The 24,910-nt window shown below is 33.7% G+C and overlaps 1 protein-coding gene and 1 long non-coding RNA gene across 2 annotated transcripts; one reads left to right on the top strand and one right to left on the bottom strand.

Annotated features, from left to right (window-relative positions):
* Positions 1–567: 567 nt before the first annotated feature.
* LOC108972257 lies at positions 568–12,245 on the bottom strand. Its single transcript, XR_001993619.1, has 3 exons — positions 12,072–12,245; positions 878–1,091; positions 568–606 (listed from the first exon to the last, which is right to left on the bottom strand). It is a non-coding gene; the product is annotated as an uncharacterized LOC108972257 (long non-coding RNA).
* Positions 12,246–13,215: 970 nt separating this feature from the next.
* LOC108972250 (probable DNA-directed RNA polymerase subunit delta) lies at positions 13,216–20,702 on the top strand. Its single transcript, XM_018938790.1, has 3 exons — positions 13,216–14,260; positions 20,210–20,372; positions 20,605–20,702. The coding sequence occupies exons 1-3, from the start codon at positions 14,030–14,032 to the stop codon at positions 20,652–20,654; spliced, it is 444 nt and encodes a 147-aa protein (XP_018794335.1). The 5' UTR covers positions 13,216–14,029; the 3' UTR covers positions 20,655–20,702.
* The last annotated feature ends 4,208 nt before the right edge of the window (positions 20,703–24,910 follow it).

The following is a 24,910-nucleotide window of genomic DNA, read 5'->3' as shown; positions in this document are numbered from 1 at the left end:
ACTAATGTCGTAACGCAACCACCGCATTCGCCTGATTTACCTTCGTGTAACATCTGGCTATTCAGCAAATTCAAATGACCACTCCGAGGACATCGTTTTGACTCAATTGAGGATATAAAGGCTGAATCGAAGAAGGCTCTGATTTCCATTCGTCTGTATAAGTGTATTACTTTGAAGGAGATGAAATGAACAAAATTCACCTTTCAATTAGATCACAGTATAGAATTCCTCCGTTTGCATCTTTTTTGTTAAAATGTCAATCTGGCCATCCCCCGTTTCCAATTGCTAAACGTCAAAACCTCCGGTACTTTGACAGTTGAGTTTGCACGTGAATGTTTTGGCAGCAGAGAGCGTCACTTGCCGGTCGGCTGACTTTGTATTTGTGTATGTGTATGTGATCCTATGCCGTACATATTGACCACAACAAAAGCGAATGGGGTAGCCTTCTTATATTTTATATGCACATGTACATATTCATATAGCTTAAGAAGAAAAGTATTAATAACTAAGGAAAGAGAAGATATTCAGTGAAAAAGTATGGTGATTGGGTTTACCTTACTCTCTCACCAAATTTATGTACAGGTATAAATAAGGGATGCCATTTAGCTGAAAGGAAAATGTATTGAAAATTCTATGTTAAAAAATTTAAATTTTTAGAACTTTGGTACATATGTATATAGCGTGTGATTACCAGAATCTCTATACTTTTCATTAAATATTATACCGAAAGTTCAGGACAAGGTGTTTTGTTGATATACATACATATGTATGTACATACATATATAGCCCCATCTACGATTGTTCATTTGAATCTAAACTTGCTAACAGACTAAAGTGAACGTCTCTTGTTCTTTTTTATTGGCGTAGGACAACTTACCATGATTATAGCTGAGTTTACAAAAGCGCGCCAATCGTTTTTCCTCTTCGCCAATTGGAAACTTCAAATGTAATCAGGTTCTTCTACACCTGGTCTTTCCAACCATCTATTTGAACGACATGCCCTTGACAGCGTAGCCGCTGTCTCTTAATACGCTGAACTATTTCATCCCGTCGTATAACTCGTACGGCTCATAAAGTGCATTTCTCACAGTCTAGAAAAAATAGGGACAGTAAGTGTTTAATATCAAATAATTTTCTTACAAAATCAGATACACTGGACATTAGTAAATTACATGCAAAAGATCCTCTGGCACCTGATATTTTATGTTGTTATTGAAAGAGGAGTTCTAGATTTCAAATACCTTTACTTCCCACTCCTTTGAGTCATTAGAATCGAAAATCGTCTCTTGAGAAACTTGAAAAAAATATATATGCTAACCCTCGCGGGAGACCATTCATTTAGGAAAATCATTAATGAAATTTTTGTATAGACCTGTGTTTTTCTATTGTGTTTGGCATTTGTCGAAAAATCGATTAGAAAATCTAGCTCTAATACAGGTCAGGATAAATTAGAGAGTATTCATTCATGTAGGGAATGAAATAGTTTTTTTTTTTTTTTACTTATGTTGTTTCTGTTGTTGTAGCGCATAAATTCTGCCCAGTGGACAGTCCTTGGCCGGATAAAAATTCAGGTCCGTTTCGGTTACGTAAACCCGATCGTCGTGGTAACGGGTTTTTACTAATGTCCCTTTTTATGGTACAAAAATGACCGAAAACAGGATTCAAGTTTTTATGGAAATAAAAAACTAATTGAATATTAGTTCAATAAATTTATTGCTTATTAGTGTGTATTTCTGCCATGAAAAATACTCTCATAAATAAAACATGGCAGCCCTGCATTAAAAGAAAATTCTCTAATAATTCCAAAAGTGGCTTTTTCTGTTCATGTTCTCCCATGACACCAATAAGCAAAGTGAACGAGCTCTTGTACAGACGTACCAATTGTACATATGTATGTTTGTAATGCATACTATGTAAATATATATTTTAAGTACTTTTTATTTTCTTTTAAGTTGAGCAAGATGATGGACAGAACTCATTCACTTATTCATGATTTGCGTTCTAAGAATATGTCTTCAGCATACAGACAGAATGTTTTTAATTAAATATATGCAGTACGTATGTATTTTTTGTGTAAATAACCGATTTGCCACGCCACAGCTCCATCTGTACCCTCTTGCCGTCCGATGGAAGGATGCCAGGAAGTATTCTTACATTCTGCAAAAACGATTAATTTGTTTAGGTCTTCGTATGCACACTTCCATATCATATGAAAACAACAGAATTTCGTTGAAATTAACAAAAACTACAACAAATTTGCTCCCTAATTCGTTATACCATTTCTGCGATGAACAGAATATGCGCCGCTGTCTCCGTAGGGGCTTGTAGCTAGCGGAAGCGGAAAGTAATTTTTAAGTATCTGCACATACATATGTACATTTGTATGTATTTTATGTGTACATATGTAAATAGAGCAGATGAACTTTTGAAGTGGTCGGTGAAGATAGCTGTTTTAACGATGGTTTCGCTAATGAATGAAGAACATTAATAGTTTTGATGATTTTATTACTATGAAATAAAAATATGTATGTATTTGTGCTCTAATTTGGGCCAAACTAAATGTTCTTTATAACAGTATAGGTTATGAAATTCACAAAAAATAATAACCATTTTTCCAGAGTGCAGATAGATTGGCTAGGTATGATGCTCTTGCAATATGTTCCTAGGGAGTCTAACAGTTTTCTTCACCTAACGGTTGTTTTTACGATGCCATGTTAAGATGGCAAGGAACGGCTTTATGTAGGCTGGTGTAAAATTTGGACACCGCCACTTTTAGGCGAATTTCATATGTGACGTTAACCAACCATTTCTCTGCATAAACAAATCAAATATCAATAAAGTTGTTAGAGTACAACTTTGCACAAGTAGTGTATTGAAGGTATTTAATACAAAAAGTTGTCGAAATCGGATTACAAGTTGTGCCAAAAATGGGTAAAATCGGTTTAACACTTACCATATATGTATATGTATGTATAATATAAATATTTCCGATCTTCCCGTTCACAAGAAATCTTAAAAATTCAGAAAGAATGTATGAAACTATAGCGATTCTTTTGAGTTCAATTTCAAGTTTTGCCAACTCCTGAAGGCATGAAGTGTGGAAAACAAGCTTTGATTCTTGCAATTTGCGGATGTATAAAATACTCGGTTACACCCGCACTTAGCCCTTACTTACTAGTTAACAAGAAAAAACGTTAACTTCAGCTGCATCGAAGCTAATATACCCTCCACACTTGCATTTCTTTTAGTAACTATATGTTCAGTTTGTATGGAAGCTATATTACAGTAATCCGAACTGAACAAATTTTTTGTAGATTATATTATTACATTAAGCAGTAATCCATGTTAAATTTCGTGATGATATCACGTCAAATGCGAAAAATTTCCATACAAGCTCTTGATTCCGATCGTTCGGTTTGTATTGCAGCTATATGCTATCGTTAGCCGATCTGAACAGTTTCTTCCGATATTACATTATTTCTATGAACAATAACTCATACCAAATTTCGTGAAGATATATCGTCAAATGAGGAAGTTTCCCATACAAGCATTTGATTCCGATCATTCAGTTTGTATGGCAGCTATATGCTATAGTTAACTGATCTGTACAATTTCTACGGAGATTACATTGTTGCTTTAGATATTAATCTATACCCAATTTCTTGAATATATCTTGTCAAATGCAAAAGTTTTCCATACCAGCACTAGATTCTGATCGTTCAGTTTGTATGGTAGCTACGTATATGTTATAATGGTCGATATCGGCAATTCCGTCAAATGAGCAGCTTCTAGAAGAGAAAATGAAAATTTCAAATCGTATATATACAGACAGGCGGACAGACAGACAGACAGACGGACATGGTTAAGGGGTTAAGTGGGTTTCAGAGGTACAAAATAAAGCTATTTTACGATTTTTTTTAATACAAGCAATCATATATTTGAAAAATATAATATGTTATATCAAAGGTATATATTCGAACAATATCTCCTGAATTTTCGATACAAAAATGTTGAAAATTCCGCCGTTGAGACCGCATTTCCCTGGGTGTCTCTCAAAAAAGTGCTCTCGCCGTGGACAGCAAAACTTATTATTGTTTCATATAAAATTAAAAAACTAAGCATATTCTGTTAGTACATACCTAAATCTCGTTTTGGAACGTGGAAAATTAAAACTGTCATTCTTTTCTCGGACTTTGAACAAAAAATCTCATTTTTGGTAAAATTTTCCGCATTTCTTGGTCAGAAAAATAAGTTGTAATGAAACAAGAAAAAATGCTTTGTTCAATAACTAGATAATATTATTTCTAAAACGTGTACACAATACGAACTAAATCGGTCGATAACTTTTCGAGAAATCGTGTCCACGGGCTTCAAAAGCACAGTTTGGAGCAAAACGCGTTTAAAGACAGGGCTTAGCGCAGCTAGCCTTGAGTGCACAAGTTCTCAAGGCTGTATCTCTGAAATTATTACTCAGATGAACTTTAAAATTTAAGACTTTCTTCTAGAGGTATTGTAGAAAAAATCGATTTTTGGAAATTTTCTCAACACACTGATCCTTTATATATGTACATATGTATGTATATGTATACTTTATAGGATCTCCAACGCTTCCTTCTGGGTGTTACAAACTTCATGGCAAACTGAAGAAAAAAATTAAATATTTTTCGAGTTAAACGCGATCTTCTTCGGCGCAAAAGCAAAAGTCATCCACTGCTGCACTGATTCGGAACTACTCCATATATGAAACTTAAACAAAAATTGTAATGGAAAATTGTGTCCGTAATGTCCTATGGTCGACAAAACTTACGCGGTTATAGTCGAATTTACAACAGCGCGGCAGTTGTTTCTTCTTTTCGCAATTTATTGCTATTTCGAGATACCAATTGCAGCCATATCCTTCTCCACGTGATCTCTCCACCGGAGTAGAGATATTCCTCTTCCTTTGCTTGCCCCGGCGGGTATGTGTTGAATACTTTCAGAGCTGGAACTTTTCTCTCAATTCGCTGAACTATGCCAATGCCATCGTATAAAACATATAGCTCATCGTTCAATCGAGTGTGATATTTGCCGTGGCCAATGCGCAAAGGACCATAAATCTTCCGCAAAACCTTTCTCTCTCATAGAGTTTATGTTCGTCGAGAGACAACTTTTATTCTCAATTGCCTACTCAGTCAGAAGTAGCACCTGTCGACAACAGTTATTCTGTATTGGATTTCGACACATTGTTCTTGCTGTTAATATTGGTTCCAAAATAGACGAAATTATCTACAACTTCAAAGCTATGACTGTCAACAGTGACGTGAGTGCCAAATCGCGAGTGCGACGACTGTTTGTTTGATGACCGGAGATATTTCATCTTGGCCTCGTTCACTACCAGACCCATTTCCTCCGCTTCCTTATCCATTCTGGAGAAGCAGAACTAACGGCAGTACTAAAAAAAAGGGTTTCGACTAAAAATAAAAAGGATTTCAGTTCTCATCTGATTCTCCAATTCATCAATTTTCAACGTGATAGTGTGTATTAAAATATACCCATTTATATATGAACGTTGATGTTATCCACCAAATAAAAGTACCTATAACTATATATTATAACAGAAATGCGTTCGTTTATTTGTCATTACCGATCGACGGGGACTGGTTTCAAAAATTAAAGCTTTTTCTTAATGTTAGTCGGCTTAACGAAAATAGTGTGCTTCAACTTTGACCATATCATATATCAACAATTGTTTTCATCATCCACAGATTTTCGAAGTACAATATTTTTCGGTTGGTATATTAAGGCTTTTAGCTGAAGTTCTTGGTAAAAATACTCAGCTTCAGATGTGTAGATACAGGCGAGAAACATACTCTACAACAACCCCCAATTGACTATCAGTGGATAGGTTAGTGGTTCAAATAACGGATGCGATAATCATAAAAAGCAGCAGAAGCTCTTACACCATTATGCAGCTTTTTTGTTTTCATGATGATGTAAAGTTGCTCCTTCTCTCATTTCAATTTCCACTCCAATAAAAGTTCTGTTTTATGATAAACTTTATTATATACTCGGAAATTTGTTGTAAGGGTTATAATACTTGATCTGCAGTTGAACTCTGAAAACCCTGTTATATTAAGTTTGCCACAATATTTCTTAAATCCAGCGGGAAACGTCGAAAATCATATAATGTAAGTTTTTTTTTTGAGATATCGTTTTGAAATATGCATCAGGTTTTTTTCTCTCCAAGAGGCTGATAATTTGTCGGATCCCCGATATCGGATCACTACATAATATATTTGTCATACAAACTGACCGATCTCAGAATAACTGTTCAGATCAGAACATTGCAGAATAATACTGCCAACTGTCCGATCAAAATCTATATTAAAAATTTCTTAAAGAGGTACTTTCGCAATTAAGTAACCTTAATGCGACTTGATTGTTGTTTATATAAAAAAAAACTTGGCTGGAAAGACCTATGAAACGTTATCCGTTGGATGCGAACCGTTGGCTAGTTACGTTTTCAGCTTTAGTTATACATGTGATTAGTTGCAATAAGAAATGTACTCTGAAGAGTATTCTAGCTTCGGTGCAGCCGAAGTAATCGTTTGTTCTTATTTTTATTAATATTCTGTATTTGCATGTTTTCTGTACCTACTTACTTTGGTTGCACAGTGTAAGAACTCACATTAGAATATAGGGTACATTTTCTACATTTACCACATTTGATCGAATGTTGTCATAAGTGTATAAAAATAGTTACCTACACACGTTTCTAAATAATTACATTTACATGACGATTAATGACACCCCTCACAGCCTGCTGCTGTCTATGATGAGTATTTGAGGCTTACATCAATTACTGAATTTCATTTTGCGTCGAACTACGATCATTTTTATACATTTACAAACATATATACATATGTTTATTCGAATAGTATGTAAATGTACATATGTATGTATGTATATTTGTATAGTGTTAATCCACATATTTGTCACACGAGCCGAAATATCGATGCTTCTGTCACCGTGCTAGTAATTAACATAATAAAGAAAGCCGTAGGCACAAGACAAGGCCATTAAAGGTGGACATTTAATATGCTTATATGTATGTATGTATGTGCGCACATTAAATGGCAGCAGCTGTCCTTTATCTGCTTACCTAGCCACCACGAAATTCTTTACTCGTACACCACCCTTTATGAGGAAGCAGCCTTTGAATATACAATAAAAATATAAAATAAAACAGGGTATACTACCCTGTAGAGTTGCCAAGTTTCATCATTTGTGGGAAGTTTGAAATAATTGATATATGCGCAGTATATAATATAAAAATATAATTATAAACAGTAAAACTATAGATTTCTAATTTGCAAAAAACCCTTAAACATGAAGGGTCTACCAGCAAGACTGACTTGATGTTAAAATAAAAAAAAATCGTAAACCTTTGTTTTAATATCACTCATACTTATAAAAAAATATAGAGGGGATCGCATGATCTTGCGGCTATTTTACACTGCGAAATTAACGAGTCGCCAAACTTTGCACACAATTTTTCCATGTTTAGACGGAAAACTTGAGACGACGACCCGTTATAGGAAATAGAGATCCTTCGTCGAATTTCGAAAAAAAGCGTGTTTAAAATCGTGTTATAATGATCGATATCGAAAGAAACGATATTTCCTGGCTAATTTCGAAAGAAATAAAGCCCGATGATGCCTTCGTACCACATTGACTAATTTTTCGATCATTACATGTCTACATGGATTCATATTTCTAGAAATGTTTAATATTTGATACTGAATAAAAATTCACTAAAAAATCATCACTTCGATCTGCTTAAATTTACACGGCAACTCTGCTTTCAGCACTTCCATTATATTTTACCTGAGTGCATACGAATTTATTTGTTTGCTCGTAGTTGGCATCACTGTCGCAAGATCAAACTGTACATGAAGCCACATTGTACCACACACAAGCGTTTGTTGTACAGCACGCGCACTTCCCTTGGCCATCCGGCGTCATTAGACGCACGCTGTAACACCTAGCTTGAATACAAATCAAAGTGAAGGCAAAATGCTGGGTTACATTTTTCTTTTGATCAGGTAATGTGTGATATGAATAATCTACCTTTGGTAAGGTTAGCTAAATATGTTGTAACTAAACCAAATAAATGTTTAAAAAACAACTCAAAATTTACATACTATATATGTATATACTAATATTTATGTTATTAAATGCTGCAGAGGACCGATAGAAAGTAAAGAGGAAAACCATATAATATTGTACTCAACAAATATATGTAATTTAATATTTTTTTAAATATAAGTAATTATTTTTTAATATAAAATTTTACTACCGTTATGTATGTATGTACATATGTAGATATACTTACCTAATATTAAACTCACAGTTTCGTTTTTTACATTAAAAATCATTTCTTCAAAAATTATTAATTCGGTAAAGTCACCATATATTAACATACTTAAGTAGGTTCCTCCACTCATAAAAATCATTTGAAATCAGTCTAAATAATAATACTCACTAAAATAAATTAAAGTCAATTGTTAAAATTTTAAGAACATAAAACTGCAAGTGGCTCATATTAAGAGGCCTTCTGTAATTTAATGTTTGTTGAAATACTATTGGTACAATATTTCTATTTTTCTATCTTTTATTGTCTATAAGTTGAGTATTACATATTGTCTTCAAATCATTCGTGTTCACTACTCAAAAAACAAAATGTGATAATTTTAGAGTTCTGCACATATTTATACACATATGTACATCTAAACAAATTTATGTTATTTAAGAAACCAATTCCAGAAGCCCTGAAAAATGTCATCAAATCAAATCAAGTAAACAAATATGCTTGCATATTCCTACATATGTATATTTATATAAAATATACAAATATAAATATACTAAAGCTTTTATAGCTTTTTGTGTCCACCTTATCAATGTCTGAGGGTTAGCAATAAAAAGTAAAAAATGAACAAAATGACTTGAGTCAACAGTCTGATAACACAGCACTTTGACTTGCCTAACGCGGCCGCACAAATACACCAATGCTTGTTTACCCACGAGTACACTCCATTTTGCTGTTGTTTTACGACAGCCGAAAGAAGAAAATCCAAACTGCCAACTAAAGAAACAACAGCACATAAACGAAGCAATGCACATACACATACATACATATGTATATTGCTGTATTATTCTTTTTTGCCGGTGTCGGCTCACAGATTTGCAAAATTGTTTGTGTTTGCTACAGAATCACACTCATACATTTACAGCTGTATAACGATTTATTGTTATTCCCACCAGTTCTCACACCCCCCTTATAATAATGTGCTCCAAATGTAGATTTCAACTTATGACTTATCAAAAAGCTTTCGGTTATAAAAAAAAATCATTTAGAAAAAAATATCTATAAATGTATTTATGTAGATGTGTTAAAACAATAACAAAATTACACGATGCTTAAATAGTGAACACGAAGTAGTTTGCGGCGTACAATGAAATCGTCGTTAAAGTCTTTAACGTTAGAGTGTTGACGGATAACGATCACGACGCGAACAGCAAGATGTATAAAACGACGACCGAAATTACTTAGGTGAATGTTTCTAGACTACAACAGGTGTAATGAATATGCTTAGTATGTGAAAATATTTAGTTAAGATCTGGTACAATAGCTGTGAAATGGCAACCGAATAGAAACTACACACAAATGCTTGTCCGCCACTCGTGAATGCTCATAAATGAAAAATATCTAGTTCGAAATTGTTTGTGTGAACTATAAAATAAAATATTTAAATTAAATATTAATGAGTAATACTAAATGCATATGTATATTTATACATATATAGAAACGTATATTCTTATATACATATGTACATATAAATACGTTTATAAGCTTATATGGCAATATTTTAAATAACAATTAGTAAAACCACAAACGAATTCAGCCATTTTTGAAATAGGCGGGAAAATTTACTTCGAAATAAACTACACAATTTTACTTAGTATGTACGTAGGCTAAAGTATACAAACATACTCCTTTAAATATACATTTGTATGCATAAATATATTGTACATGTATGCACTATGGATATTTATATACATTATATATCATATGTATGTATGTATATGTAACTAAAAAGCAACTGTACAGGACATTTTGAGTTCCCAGCCATGTAAATGTGTATGGGTGTTTTTATGTAGGCTACTCATACATATCGCTTACCTACTGTTTGACATATTGATAAAAAACATTTCAAAATACTTGTTTTTATGAATTTATTTTTAACAAGATTTTCACTCCTTATCAAAAATTATTCATAGTCATGTATTTTTTAAAGTATACTTTTACTCATTCAAGCGAATGTTATTTGTATTTACAAATGTGTACTTATGGAGTATGTTTGTGAAGTAGCTACACTCCAAAGACCGCCAAAAAATATAATTTACAAAGCGGATACCTTCACACGTTGAATAACAACTTTGTTTGAATGGCTGTCCAACTGTCTCAAACACAAACGCAAAACGGTCTAGATAAGCAACAATGCAGGCGTTATTTTGCACCACGGCAGCTGTAACGTCCCGTATTGGTACAGTAAACAACTGATAAATGAACGAAATGAGAAAATATTTGTCGAAAAGCCGGTGAAGGCAAACGAATTTTTTCGGACAAATGAAAATTTTCGAAAAATATTATAAACTATTTTCTCGACTGTAGATAAAGTATAAATCTAGGGTCTTAGTTATAACAAATTGAAAAATATGGTAAAATGTTTGTTTAGAAGTTGTCGGAATTGAACAGGTTTTAAGAGATGGAGTTTATTTGTTAAGTCCAAAATAATTTAGGATCCTTGCGCTTGACACAAATTTTAAAAGACTCTGCGGTCTCACTGTCTATACCTCCTCCAATGTATCATACTGTGCGGACATACTGATTTTATTTCTATCATGCTCCTACAGTATCTTCTATCGAATGTCAATGAAAATGCTGTAAAAAGTCCGATCTTCCGTTTTGCAAATGACTTTTGCAGTGCTGCTTAACGGACAATTGTTGTATATTCTACAATTTGTTATTATTTATATTTTCGCACTCAAAACTTGCAATATTTCCAAAATATATGTATTTATCAACTTCGCGCTACTTTTTTTTTATTATTCAATCAAGAAGCTGCACATTTGTCGGAACGGCCGATAAAGGACAACTGGATCGAAGAAATTGTTCAGATCGGATAACTATAGCATATATGTATGTATGTAGCTGCCATACAAACTGAACGATCGGAATCAAATTCTTCAGAGAATCTTTTGTGTTTGGGAAGAATATTACAACTTCGATGCAATCAAAGTTTACGTTTTTTCTTGTTTTACATAGATTTATAGTAGTAGGGAGTAGTACTACATCAATGCAGCACACTTCCTTTCTAAATTATTTACAGTCCATTTAAAGCCTTCTTTGCGATTGTGCTTACTCAACCGGATTTACCGGAAGTAATAGCTCCGCTGTTTGCCCCTTATCCTCTCTTATCACTTCGCTGCCAACATATTCTGTTTATGTCACTTGACCTTTCATTCATTTCTCTTGCTCTTTTCTACTATTTATTCATAAAAATTTTAGTTGTGGGATTGCGTTTATTTTAAAAAGACTCTACTGTAACGTCTTCTTTTGCTTAATGAACATCAATATCCTTTCGCAAGCAATAACCTCACGATGTAGTGGAGAATTTCGTCAATTCGCCTTAATGCTCACTTGAATTCGATTGATGCCATCTCTTTGTACTCAATTTCGATTTTATTTTCAATATGCAATCATATTTGACGCCTAGCGAATACGCTACTAAATACAAATGAACTTAAAGGTATACATACATACTCACCGTTTTATATATTATCCATAAAGTACATATTTTAACATTGGATCACAGTTAAATGACTTTTCTGGCAGGCGTACAAGTGAATGTAGCACTGCTCCTACATTTTTTGCGCTCTTATATTTACATGCATACAAACATATCTACTTGTGAATAAATATGTTCATATGTATCTACAGTCGTTTGCAGTGCATTCGACTCACTTACGTGTATAAACGACATAAAGTGGTTTTAGTTAAATGTGGCAGGTCATATCATTCTACATCATTCTAAGCAGCGCTTCCCAAATTGCGGTGGCTCCTGGTGCTTTTGCAGATATCATGTTTAAAATGCTGTCAAATTAATTAAAATTTATATTTATAAACTACATAAATAAATTGCAAAATATTTGAATATTATGAACACTTTTTTATACATTTAAAATGCTCTTTACAATTCCTGACGTTCCTTACTCTTAAATACTGCTCATTAAACTGAAGCGACCCGGCGTTGCAAACCACTGTCATGTGCCACCAAATCTGCAAATAACTTCATATCTACAAAAGTGCCATCACAACGACTCCCCAACAACGCTACAGCTGCCGTGTAGCCAAACGAACAACACAGTGCTGTAAATATCGTGCTTGAATTGTGTGCTTTTTGTAGAGTACACAACAAATAGTGAGACCAACACCAAAGAACAAGCACGCCATTCTACCAACCCAAAACACCGCACCACCCAATCCGCAATGCTTCATACAAATAATATATGTGTGTATGTCCATATACTGATTCATATACCGGCTCATGGCCACAACGGCCCACTATTCGACGCAGCGTCAGTTCCGCCGACACACCGTTCGTGTCACCGACGGTACGAACAGCGAAATAACCAATTGTGACATATGCATGTACCTAAATATGTATCTACAACTGTCTGTATGTATGTACACCTAACGTCAGCTAGGCGTATGGACGCACACCAAAAGCAACATAATCCCCGCCACCGCACCAAACACTCTTGCTACCCTTGGAATGCTAGCGCAACGATAGAAGCAATTTTCAAATTTACCGCCAAACGACACTACATTGAACTATGCGGCGACTGTACTCACGAAACCCAAGCAGCATTTGTATGGAATTACTCAAGAAACCCTCTAAACGTGTCACCAGCGTTCGCACGTTTGTTTGCAGAATTTTTTAATTTATTTCAAAAAATAGCTAACTTTTTCCACTAACGATTGATATAACTTTCAAATCGGTTGAAATAAGGGTTTCAGCGTATAAATTCGTTAAAGTTTTAGCTGGCATTGGGGCACGCATTATGCGGACCCATCAATGGGGAACACATCAGCTTTGCTGTGGAGCAGACGCTTTCAGTCGCAAACTGACGCTCAACGAGTACACATCTCGGTGGTTGAAAATACCTAGAAAACGAAAAACGCTTACAATAAATAAAATACATATAAGCAATATAAAACAAGCAAGCAGCACAACAGCAAAAGCCAGAGCTAACTACCTAAGCGCTTTTTCTGTTGAAAACTGCCAGCCAGTCAGCCTGCCCGATTGATTGTATAGTCGTCAGCCGCCATACAGCGTGCACATTTCCGAAGCAAACAATAAAATAATAAAGTATCTATCATCTGCCTACCTATAGCACGCTAGCTAGTGTTTGCTCCATACACTCGCCCTGCTTTTACATTAGAGCGATAGAGAAGGCAAGCGTCGTCATTACTTGTACGTACTGTTTTCGTCCTTGCTGTTCCACCGCATTCTTTCTATCACATCGTACGCCTTCGGCTGTACAACGAACATTTAGATACATACGTTGTTGTTTGTTGTTGTTGGTTGTGTGGTTCGACTGTAGATACAGATACATTTACGTATAAAGTATCTACGTATTGCGAACAGAACAGCTCAGCTCAGCACAGAGTACCGCTGAAATAACATTCAGAAGTTAAATACACACCGCAAACGACAGTCTCGAACAGTGTGTCTGTGTGCTTCGTACCGAGTGGATCGTCAAAGCAAATTGTACGCGTCTTGTGTTTAATAAAGCAAATAAAATAAATTTGTAAAAATACATAAAAATAACCGCGAACGCAGTTATATAAGTTACAAAAAACTAATATAAAATATATTAATTATATTTAAAAACACAAACTACACAGAACAAATCAGAGAAAATGTCAGCAGCCACAGAACAGCAAAATAACGGTGATGTCGCTGTTGAGAAAGTTGCCGCCGATGCCGTCGATGCGGCAGCAGCCGTGAAGGAAGATCTCAAAAAGCCTGCCGTCGATGAAACAGTTGCGGCCGCCGATAATGGCACAGCGACAAAAGGTGACGATGAGGAAGCCAACGATGCCGCCGCACCCGTCAAGGGACAAGTGAAAGGAACAAAACGGCCCGCCGAAGTAAGTACTTTTCATACATTTTAATATTTTATTTAAACAATTAGCTCACAATCAGGATGCGTAAGGATATACGTATTTTAAAGCGACCACCGCTTGTTAACCTTCTGTTCAGCCAAGTAACAAATTAATTAGTGCTAAATTTGTGCGCTGCCTTAACTCTACGTAAACTAGGCTAACTTCTTGCGTATGCTTGTGCAGCGTCAAGTGTGCCGACAAGTATGTATTCTCCCCATACACGCATACATATCTACATGTATGCTGAGAAATCAAAATGTTGTGTAGATAACGCTGGGGGGCGAAAAGGTGTCGAAAGTTGCAGAGAGGATAAGAGATTTTGACAAGCGATTTGACAGTAGCACCATTAATATTTTCGCGCCTGTTTATTTTGTCGTGCTCCGTTTATGGAGCAATTGCAACATAAACAAAATGTTATCGAAAAGCATTTCAAGAGGTATTTTTGCCCTAGAATTGTTGAGAAACTTAAGCAAATTGCACGATTTCACAGTACAGTCAGACAGTCAGTGTAGCGCATGGACGCCTTTGAGTTATACACAAATTTTTCGTATTATAGGCGTTTTACTATGCGGGCGCACATTTTCTTTATTATTAAATATAAAATTCGCTTTTATAATAATTTCAAAGGTATCGCTATTGCTACAGTACATGTATATTGTATTACATTATTTATTACATATACAGGCATTAAATTAAGACATTGCGTTTTATTTTTCTTAATTTCCACACCTTAATGTCTTAATTGGCTGATTCATGCTGTAAGCGTTTTCATATTTCTCGCATGTGTCTGACTTTGCGGCTGGTATAGTACGCAATAAAAGGCGAGAAATGCAAAACATTTTCACCACACATACTCGATTGACTATACACATACCTGCATGTACCGCAATTCGCGTGATAATTTCCCACACGTTTGATAAAACATAAATATTTCACACAGTGTGTAATAATTGAATGAAAAAATTCGTTAGAAATTTCTAGAAGGAAATGCGAACGTGTGCAGGAGCAGCGGCGTATATTGGCGCTCTTAGATGATGTTGGCTTTACAAATTGGCATTACAATAGCTGAAAAACAGACAGAGGCAGGAAATTGCATGTAATCCTGGAGCTACATACATATTTCCATATACACGACAGTGTGTGTGTGCATGTGAATTCAAGCGCGCGCATTTTATCTGACATCAGTATTCCACTGCTGCTCTCATGTTTATTTTATGCTCTCCAAAACAACCGACTCCTATATGTACATTCTCTCGTAACGTCGTTACATGTGTAGGCTCTCAGCGCTTGTCAAAAGCATGTTTTGTATATTTAATGACTCCTTCCAACGCACATATACTTTTTGACCTTTGTTGTTGCGCCTTTTTCCATTCCTTTTTTTTTTTTTTTTTTTTTTTTTTTTTTTTTTTTTTTTTTTTTTTTTTTTTTTTTTTGGTTTTTGGGACAAACTGCAGGACGATTTGTATGTGCTACAGTTTTAGCGGTCGAATGATGGTCGTTTGGGTGGTATTTGAACACCCTCGTTTTTTTTCCTAGGCAACAATTATGCTTAGTACATAAAACATTTCAGTGCCATACAGCCTTGTTGAAATGAATCATTGATTATTTATTATTGCTTAAACACAAAAATCCTAAATATAAACTTAGCTAAGGTTTATTTACCACACAAAAGTATTTTTGATAAGCAAATGGCGATAATAGCGCTTCGGCGCTTAGTTTATATTGTGGAGGCGTGCTGATAAAAATCAATATTTTCTCCGACTCTACAGCTAATAGTCCTCATATACTCAGGCGCGCAATTGCAGCACTTCTGTGACCCTTTGCTCCTACTTTCGACTCCGTTTTGCTGCTTGTTGCTCGAAATTATTTTATCTTGCTTCTGCATTGTGTTGGTAGTGTACATTACAGGATATAGTAAGCTCTCGTAGCTTTTATTACAGCGCGTGTTGTTAGACGCGCGCATGAGAACCATATACGATGAAAGCTTGCGTGCGAAATTCTTTACTGGGATTGGAGTAGTTCATTAAATCTACGTGTGTTGAGCACTAACTAAATAAATTTATTAGTTTAGTTTTCTAAGTTTAAGTGTCTTTCGAGGCTTTTCCACATTTTCCAGCTTAGAGTAGAGCACTTCCGTTTTTAGTGATCACAATGTTATTGAGCGAAAGGCGCATGTACGCATCTTTTATAATTGAGTACAGTAAATGTCTTTGCTTACTCTCTTTACTTTTCTTTGACTTTCTTTACTACAATGCAGCTGGATTTCAAAGAAAGTTGCTGCATTTAAAAAGTAACCGCTTGTATTAGTTTTTTCGACGTTTCTGTACCTTCACCACAACCCCTGAGCTAAACAAACAAGCATTGTGTCGTTTTTGTAACTACCAAAAGCAGCAAAAATACAGTTTGTATTCAGGTTTGCCGGCCGGCGTAACGGGTGTGCGGTGTTATGACCGATTATGTTGCTTCTTACACATACAACATGCATAAATATTATATTTTCACAATTGACAATTTAATTATATGTTATTTAATATTTAATTAGCACGTTCGCATTAATTATTTTAAAACCAAAATTTTTGTTGTTGTATGTATTTGAAAAGAAATATTTAGATTATTTTGAAGAGCAATGCTTTTATGCAATCACTTTCGTATTAATTTTTATAACCGCAAAATACTGGAAACAAAATCAATATAAATTTGAGATAATTACTCCACAACGACCACAACAACCTTTCATGACATCTCACATGTTTCTTTCTTTTCGATTTATGTACTTGATAAGCCTATTAGTTAGCGCTCTAATCTTATTCTTTTTTTTTAGTGTTTTTCTACTTACCTGTAATGCCTTTCATCATTTTCTGAGCACGCATAGCGAGTATTTTTATTCTCTGCCACGCTCTCGTGCTTGTGCTTCGCATTTATTTCATAGATACACTTGTTTACTTCATTAATGTACATATATACAAAGTATCTGTTTATATGTGAAAAAGCGAAAAACGGAGTATATGCTTAAGCTGCTCGAGCACGCGGTGGGTAGAGATAGCAACATGAAAAAATGCTGCAGATACAAACCAAAGCGCACAAGAAGATACATAGATGGAATTCCATGCAAAATAAAAACAAACCTGTTATACATATACCAGCTATATTTATGTACTTAGCCACTGTACGTTAGCGCAGTTGCCTCTTTCGCACACTTGTTTATGTATTTGTTTTGTCGCTAGCGGTGAAAAGTGACAGCTCTCCTTTGATTATATGGCACGCCGGTTTTTTTTTTTTGTTTTTTTTCCTTTATTTCTCTTCCAACTTAATATTGTTGAGCGCGACTGCTGTTTGTGGGTTAGGTTGTTATTAACGCTTTGTGAGACTTTTGATTGCTGCCTGTTAAGCTTTTGCAGCTTTTCCTTTGCATTATATGTGTATTTCCAATACCAGAATTTCTTACAATTGCAAAAATATGTATGTATTTCCCACATGCTGCTTTGCTGCTGGCGAAGACATAAAAAATGTAACTACAGCATGATTGAAATCGACTAATGAATCATTAACGACAGGCAATCAACTGGACTGAAATTAGTTGAAAGAGTATAGAAAATGCAAAATTATTAGTAAATGCTTGAATTTTGTAGGCGGGAATGTATAATTGATATAAATATATTATTTGCCTTAACTGCGGTATGATCGTAGCGCGAAAATCACTAAATACTTTTCAAAATCATGAATTTTTTTATTCTAGCTAATTTTGTTTCCTATATACATATAATTGTCGCTAGCAATACTAACTTTTCAATCCTCAATCCCAATAAATAGTTCAATCAATTGAGACCATTTTTAAACGGGTGACAACATGAATTTGTATATATTCCAACTTTTGAAACTAGCTTCAGGCTTTTAACAACTTAATCAACTCATTGATGAAACAGGTTTACGCTCTTTCAAGGTCATATTTTCGTACTCTCTAAATTTCCATAGAAATATGTACTAAAAAATATGCTGCCAAATAATTAAAAACTGAAAGCAAACGAATGCGTACCGCCAAAATCTGGTATGAAGATATAAAATTCCTAATGCTCTCTAAAATAATTGTGTTGTTGCTCTCGTGTTATTTGCTGCGCTCTTTCCCCCCCCCTTACTCGCACAACTTTTCTATTCTCAACATTGTAATAGATCTCCAGTAATAAATTCTGAGTTTATTACATTAGTAAACATCGTTTTTGAAAAGTATTTGTACAGTTGGAAACCATCGTGATCAACGTATTTTTTCCTCATTATCATTAATCTATACACGTTTTCCCCCAGCGCCGACGAACAATGGAAATGACGTTTGAAAGCTGCTTCATGTAAAGTGCTTTTTTCTATGTATGCATGTGGGCTTGTACGCTTTCCAATTGTGTTTTGTAATTGTGCCATTTTGCGCTATGCTTTACTAAACATACAAAAAATTATCACGCTTCCGTATGCATACGCACGTTCGAAAAACATCGATTATGTGAACCGGCGCACTATAGCCATTCTGCTCATTCAGGGTACGTCTAGCATATTCCATATTTGTCGCCCCCCTTTTTAACTACGTCCGTCTGGCTACCTTGCGACGATTTGCGTTCATTGTACTCATCATTTGTTGTTTTCCTTAGTCGTTCTTTCTCTTTTTGTGGGTTATTCTACATTTCATTATTGCCTTTTTCTACATACATACGTACATATATATGACAGATAGTCTAATTCGTACTATGTACTCACTGTGAGAGCGCAGTGACTTTGTAGCCAACAAGAATGCGCAGCAATTTACTAGCATGCGTGTGAACATCTGAAATGTGCCGGCCGCCTTTCCCCTGTTCATCGTTAGCGCTGCCGAAGTGAAGCGAATTCATTTGTATTGTATTTTTGTATAAGTTTGTCGGACATTTCCCCGCCTTTGCTCATTCCGCGTACCCACGCTGCTGTACTAAAAGCAATTATATTTTTGCGAACACATGTCTGTTGCTCCCATGAGAAAAAGTTGCAACCGATACGTTGTAGCAATGCTCACAACTTATTGTTCTTGCTCGCTCTCTCTCTCTGCCATAAATACACTGCAAACAAATTTCGGTGAACTGAAATAAAAAAAATAAGTACCCGGAGTCGACAGCTGCATATTGAGCAAGCGGTTTTTCAAATGACTTATTGTACAGCGTTCGGTATGCTTACGTTTACGTCTGTTCACTTCGGCGTTTCCGACGTTAGATGTTATAACAGCGGACGTACCGCACCACTTACAGCAGTTGTTGGACGCTGACAGCGCTGACGTTATTAATTCACTTTGCGTCAAGTACAGTTTACTTTGCAGCTTGTCGCTTGTGTAGAACGGCGGCTTGCTTCACTTGGCTTGCTGACTTACTTACATATTTACGTACCCAGTAGCGTCGTTAAATGTTATTTGTTATTTTTTCTTTAGATTTTCATTTGACCACGTATTATGGAGGGTTAACGACCACCCTCATGCAGGTGCTGAAGTGGGAACAGTTTGCCAGCGGCGACGGTGTGGTTGGTGGTTGACGTTTGAGATGATTCAACGAGTAATTCATGAATTTTTATCATTTAGTCATCTAAATTTTAAAATGACTGCGCGATTTTTAGTAAGCGTATAGCGTTTTATATTTTCTAATTTATTCATATTAATACTTTTGGCATTTCATATGGGCCGTTTCACTCTCCAATATATTTTGGCATGAATCCATCATATTTCCTAGGCCTTTAAATGATCAGTAAGGCGAAAAAATTAGAACCAAAATATGTATTTGTTTTTTAAGTTCCATATGTCTGGTTAAAAAGTTTCTTATGATTTTTTAGCCGTCTCGTGCTCCTGATTGTGGACTCAGAAAAATATTAAATAATAAATTTATTCTATGAATTGACCTAACCATTTTTATGCTCACACATCTTTATTTTTTCCAGGCGAAATCCGCTGAATCAAAGAAGGCCAAAAAAGAAAAGGCCGCTGATGTTGATTCAGATGATGAAGAGATTTTAGAAGAGATCACCGAGGGTGATAGTGAAATTGAAAGTGACGAATATGATATCCCCTACGATGGTGAGGAGGAAGACCTCGAATGCGACGGTAGGTGTCTGAAAAGTGTTAAATATTTATTAAAAATGTTAATGTTAACTATTTTTCACATATTTCAAGTCATTAACATACATATGTATGCTTTTGTTTTCAACAAAAATGTATTTTTTTTTCGACAAAAATTCGTTAAAATTTTTTTTCAATTATAAAAACATTTATCAAAACTAATTGGTTATAATATATAATTTATAATTTCACTAATACAATCATTTTTCTATTACAGATGATGACGACGAGAACGACGACGGCTCCGGCTCAGATGATCAGGCGTAATAATAATATAGTAGTCAAAACCATTTAAATTAAATATAAAAAAAAATATAAAAAATGCAAGAAAACTTAAAAAACTGCAAAACAAAAAAATGTAATAACACAAACAAAGAAACAAAAATGATGAAGAAAGAAGTATATAATTATTATGTTAAGAAATACTTTTAATTTCTTATTTTATTTTAATTGTATTACGTGTAATTTTTTTTATAAAAAAATAAGAGAATGATGATGATGAACAACAAAAGGCGAAAAAACCCACAAACTGCATAATTTTTTCCTTTACACTTAAGTCTTACATATATTATCATTTTAATATATAAATATATATATATATATATACATATATATAAATATAAACAACTTAAGCGTAATGAAAAGAAAAGCGTAAAAGATGAGTTAAACAAAAGAATATTAAATAATAATAATAACAATGAGATGAAAATGATGAACACAAATTACAACAATAGCAATTAGAAACGTTACAATTGAGTAAAAAATACAAAAAAAAACATGAAAAGTATTTAAATAAAAGAAAATTATGTGAAAAAAATTTAACAGTTGCGAAAAACTATTATTTATCAAAAAAAAAAACGAATAATAATATTTTCGAATTCTTGGTGTCGAAGGGAGGTCAAAAAACAAAACTATTTCCAAATTTTTAGCGGCGATGGCAAGGCAAAAAAAAATTTAAATTTTAGCGTCGAGGAAGGTTAACAGGTTGTGAAACTGTCGGCGTTTCTATATTAAATTTTTTCTAAAAATACGTAATTCGTAATAATCATAAAAGCTACCTAAAAAAGCTGGTAAGTGTTTGCAAAGCGTGTGGTTTCATATTTACTCTTTCTATTGAACTTTACAAGTTACTGCTATACAAAATATCATCGGAAGCACTACAATGTGTTTCACTAAAAATTACGTTTAGTTATGGCGAAAAATAATATAAAAAACTTTTAACTAACTAACTTATACGTATATTTACCTTTGACTATAATTAAAATAATTTTTGAATATACAAAAACTATTTTTGAAAGCTAAAGTATCTTCTTAATTGGCGTAGAAACCAAAGTATGGATGTGGTTTATTTTCCATATGGTTATGTGTGAAATTCGTATGTATGTTTGTTGCATGAAGACCTAACCTCAATTAAAAATGTATACGAATCGGCAGTGTGTTTAAAAAATTTAATTGCCGTTTTATTAACTAGGGGGGTATCATTAACATTAAAAACACAATTTTGTTTATATTTTTTATGTGTCATTAACAATCTTAAAATATCGAATTAAAGTCAAAATAGTTTAAAACCCAATAACTTTTAATTTAAATTTTAAAATAATGTAATGTAGAATTGCATTCTTATACAACTGCTTGCATGTGAATATATTGTAAAAATACTTAATACAGCTAAACATCTCCCTATACAGTATTATTTACAAATTTTACCATGCATTAGAGATCAAAAGTATATACATATATCCAATAAAATTGTTAAACATCTGAATAAAAAATAAAATCATACAAAAAGACCTCATTTGTTTATACAAATATTTATAAATACGTTTAATGAACGAAGTTACTAACTACTAACTATACAAACAAACAAAAAAGAGAAACATATGTTATGTGAAAAATATATAATAAATAAAAAGTATTAATTATACCGAAAGTATGTATGTACATACTATGTATACATATATACTTGGTAGTAAAATGATAAATTTGCCAAGTTGTAGTTTTATTGCTAGCATGTATTAAGTTACATGCATGGGTAGATACACATAGAAACATATGCACGTATATAGGTACATATAAAATACATATATAAGTATTAGGGTGTCCGTGATTTACCAATTTTTTTTTTTTTTTTTTTGCGATCGTCCCGTGAAGTTCCAAGTTTGGCCCTAAAAGAAGTTATCGGTTTTGAGTATGTACTATATGAATACAGTACACATGTTTAACTTTGTTTGCGTATAACTTTTGAATTTATTAGAATATCATTTTTTTTTTAATTATAATTTTACTTGGTTAATGCAAAATATCAAAAAATGCCATGTTATATAGGCACATGGGAAAAGAATTATAATTTGGCTACGGTTTAAATCGAAAATTAACAGTTTTTTTATGTTGAATCCTTCTTGTTAGGGCAAACATTTTGGTGTAAAAATATGTACATATGTATGTAAAGAAAATTAGTCAAAATGTCGCCCTAAAATTCTTGCGTCCTATTCAATTGCCTGCATGGACGGCCGGTGTTGTATGTAACGTATGTATATTTACATATGGAAATACGTATTATAATATTTTTCAAGCGGTTGGAAGAGAAAATATATATGTACATATGTATATATCAATCAAATATAGATTATTAGCTAGATATATGCATTAATACATATATATACTTACACAAATACAATTTAAGCAAAGTATACCCCTCTCAAATATATGGCAAATATTTAACACACAATTTACTGCATAACAAAGACGTATATATATATATGTACATACAACACACCCAACTCAATAGTTAACATTTCTGTGTATATAATCCGAAAGCGATACACTTTACATACAATGTGCTTGGTTATAAATTCACAGGCAAACAATGTTAATATCGCATGCTATGGGGAGTTCAATAACAGCAACAACAAACGAATAAATCAAATAAAACCACTAACCAATGAAACAATAAACCACCCTCAGGGAGTGGAGTGACATGTACACTAATATGTTTATATATATGAATGTATTTCTATAAGTAAGAGCTTAAAATCTCAAAACACCCAATCTCCCAACACTCGTTCAAAATACCAACAAAATTGGTAGCACACCGAACAAACTGAAGTACGAGAACACGATGCAGACACTTCGAGAGACTTCGTCAATAATCAATAATCAAATGGGAAGCACCTTCATATGTACATATGTATATGTATGTACAATTTTTATTTCATCAGCTATTTTTATAAATGATACTATTAAAAGAATGGTGTATATAAAAATACATATGCACATACTATATGTATTTTAAATTTATTTAAAAAAAATATATGTTATTTTCATATGAGTACAATTACAGTTGTACTTCTCTAACTCATATCATCATAATTCACCAAAAAATGTCGAGTAACAGAGACTTCGAGTTATGAAGGAAATTTGTATGAAATTTGACTTCTAGGGCCAATTTAAGAGTTCGAGTTATAGAAAACTTCGGGTTATTGGCATAAGACAGATTAATAGGATCAGATTGAATTTGAAATTGTATTGTGTTGTTGGTTATTAGTACGATTTCGCTCATTTTCGCACTGAAGCATACTAATGTCAAGATGAGATTAGATACTAAGTTTGGTCGAAATTGGTCGAGTAGTCCTGAAATATTTGTATTCATTTAAATGTAGGCGGTGCCATGTTTATCGTCTTATTTTGACGTTGGCTTCTATAAAGAATTTTTAGTCCACAGATGACCCTTGCTACTACGATCCCAAATGTGACAAATTACAGTTTTGTATCTTAATTTAGTGCTCATAGTGCAGTTTATATGTCTTCTGTTAATTTTGTGGTCATGACAGTGGTGCGATTACGCTCATCTACATACGAACTCATACTTTATTTTTTTTTTTGCCTAGGAACCCGTGTACCAATTTCTTTATGATATCCTAATTTCGATTAATTTTTTTTTTAATTTTAAATTTCAGTGGATCACGGCGATCTCCTGGAGGACCTCTGAAAAATGTGTGAGGTGGTGAAGAAGACTTTTCAGCTTGAAATTATCTCAAATGCAAAGCTCTTTGAAAAAAAAAATATACATACTATAAATATATTTATGCAAGTAATGATCATGAACTAGAATAGATTAGATAAGTAAATGAGGATTGCACCACGACCTAGGGTCTATTGTGCCCTCTTCTAACTCACAAAGTCTCAACTAAAATAAAAAAATGTTATTTTTTGAAAAAATTGCGACTTCCAAAAAAAAAATATTTTGTGAAAAATTTTTACACTTCAGAGTGGTTTAAAAATTCGAATCCTTTGATCATTACTGACTATGTAAACAGAGACAAAAGAAAGTACAAATAAGTTCATATTTGTGAAATTAGTAGAGGGATCATTATCGAAGAATATTTTCAAATATATTTGCATACACATGTAAATTCGAAATATATGCAAAAAAAATTTTTTTTGGAAATGACAATGACAGTTCGTTGCAAAATCAATATCTCCATTTAACAGCTTAGGTTATATTATTACATTTTGATTAATTA

The sequence above is a fragment of the Bactrocera latifrons genome, unplaced genomic scaffold, assembly GCF_001853355.1.
Source record: "Bactrocera latifrons isolate USDA-ARS-PBARC rearing strain unplaced genomic scaffold, ASM185335v1 scaffold_39, whole genome shotgun sequence".
NCBI lineage: Eukaryota > Metazoa > Arthropoda > Insecta > Diptera > Tephritidae > Bactrocera > Bactrocera latifrons.
The sequence above is the reverse complement of the archived record's forward strand: the minus strand, read 5'-3'. Positions and strand labels throughout refer to the sequence as shown.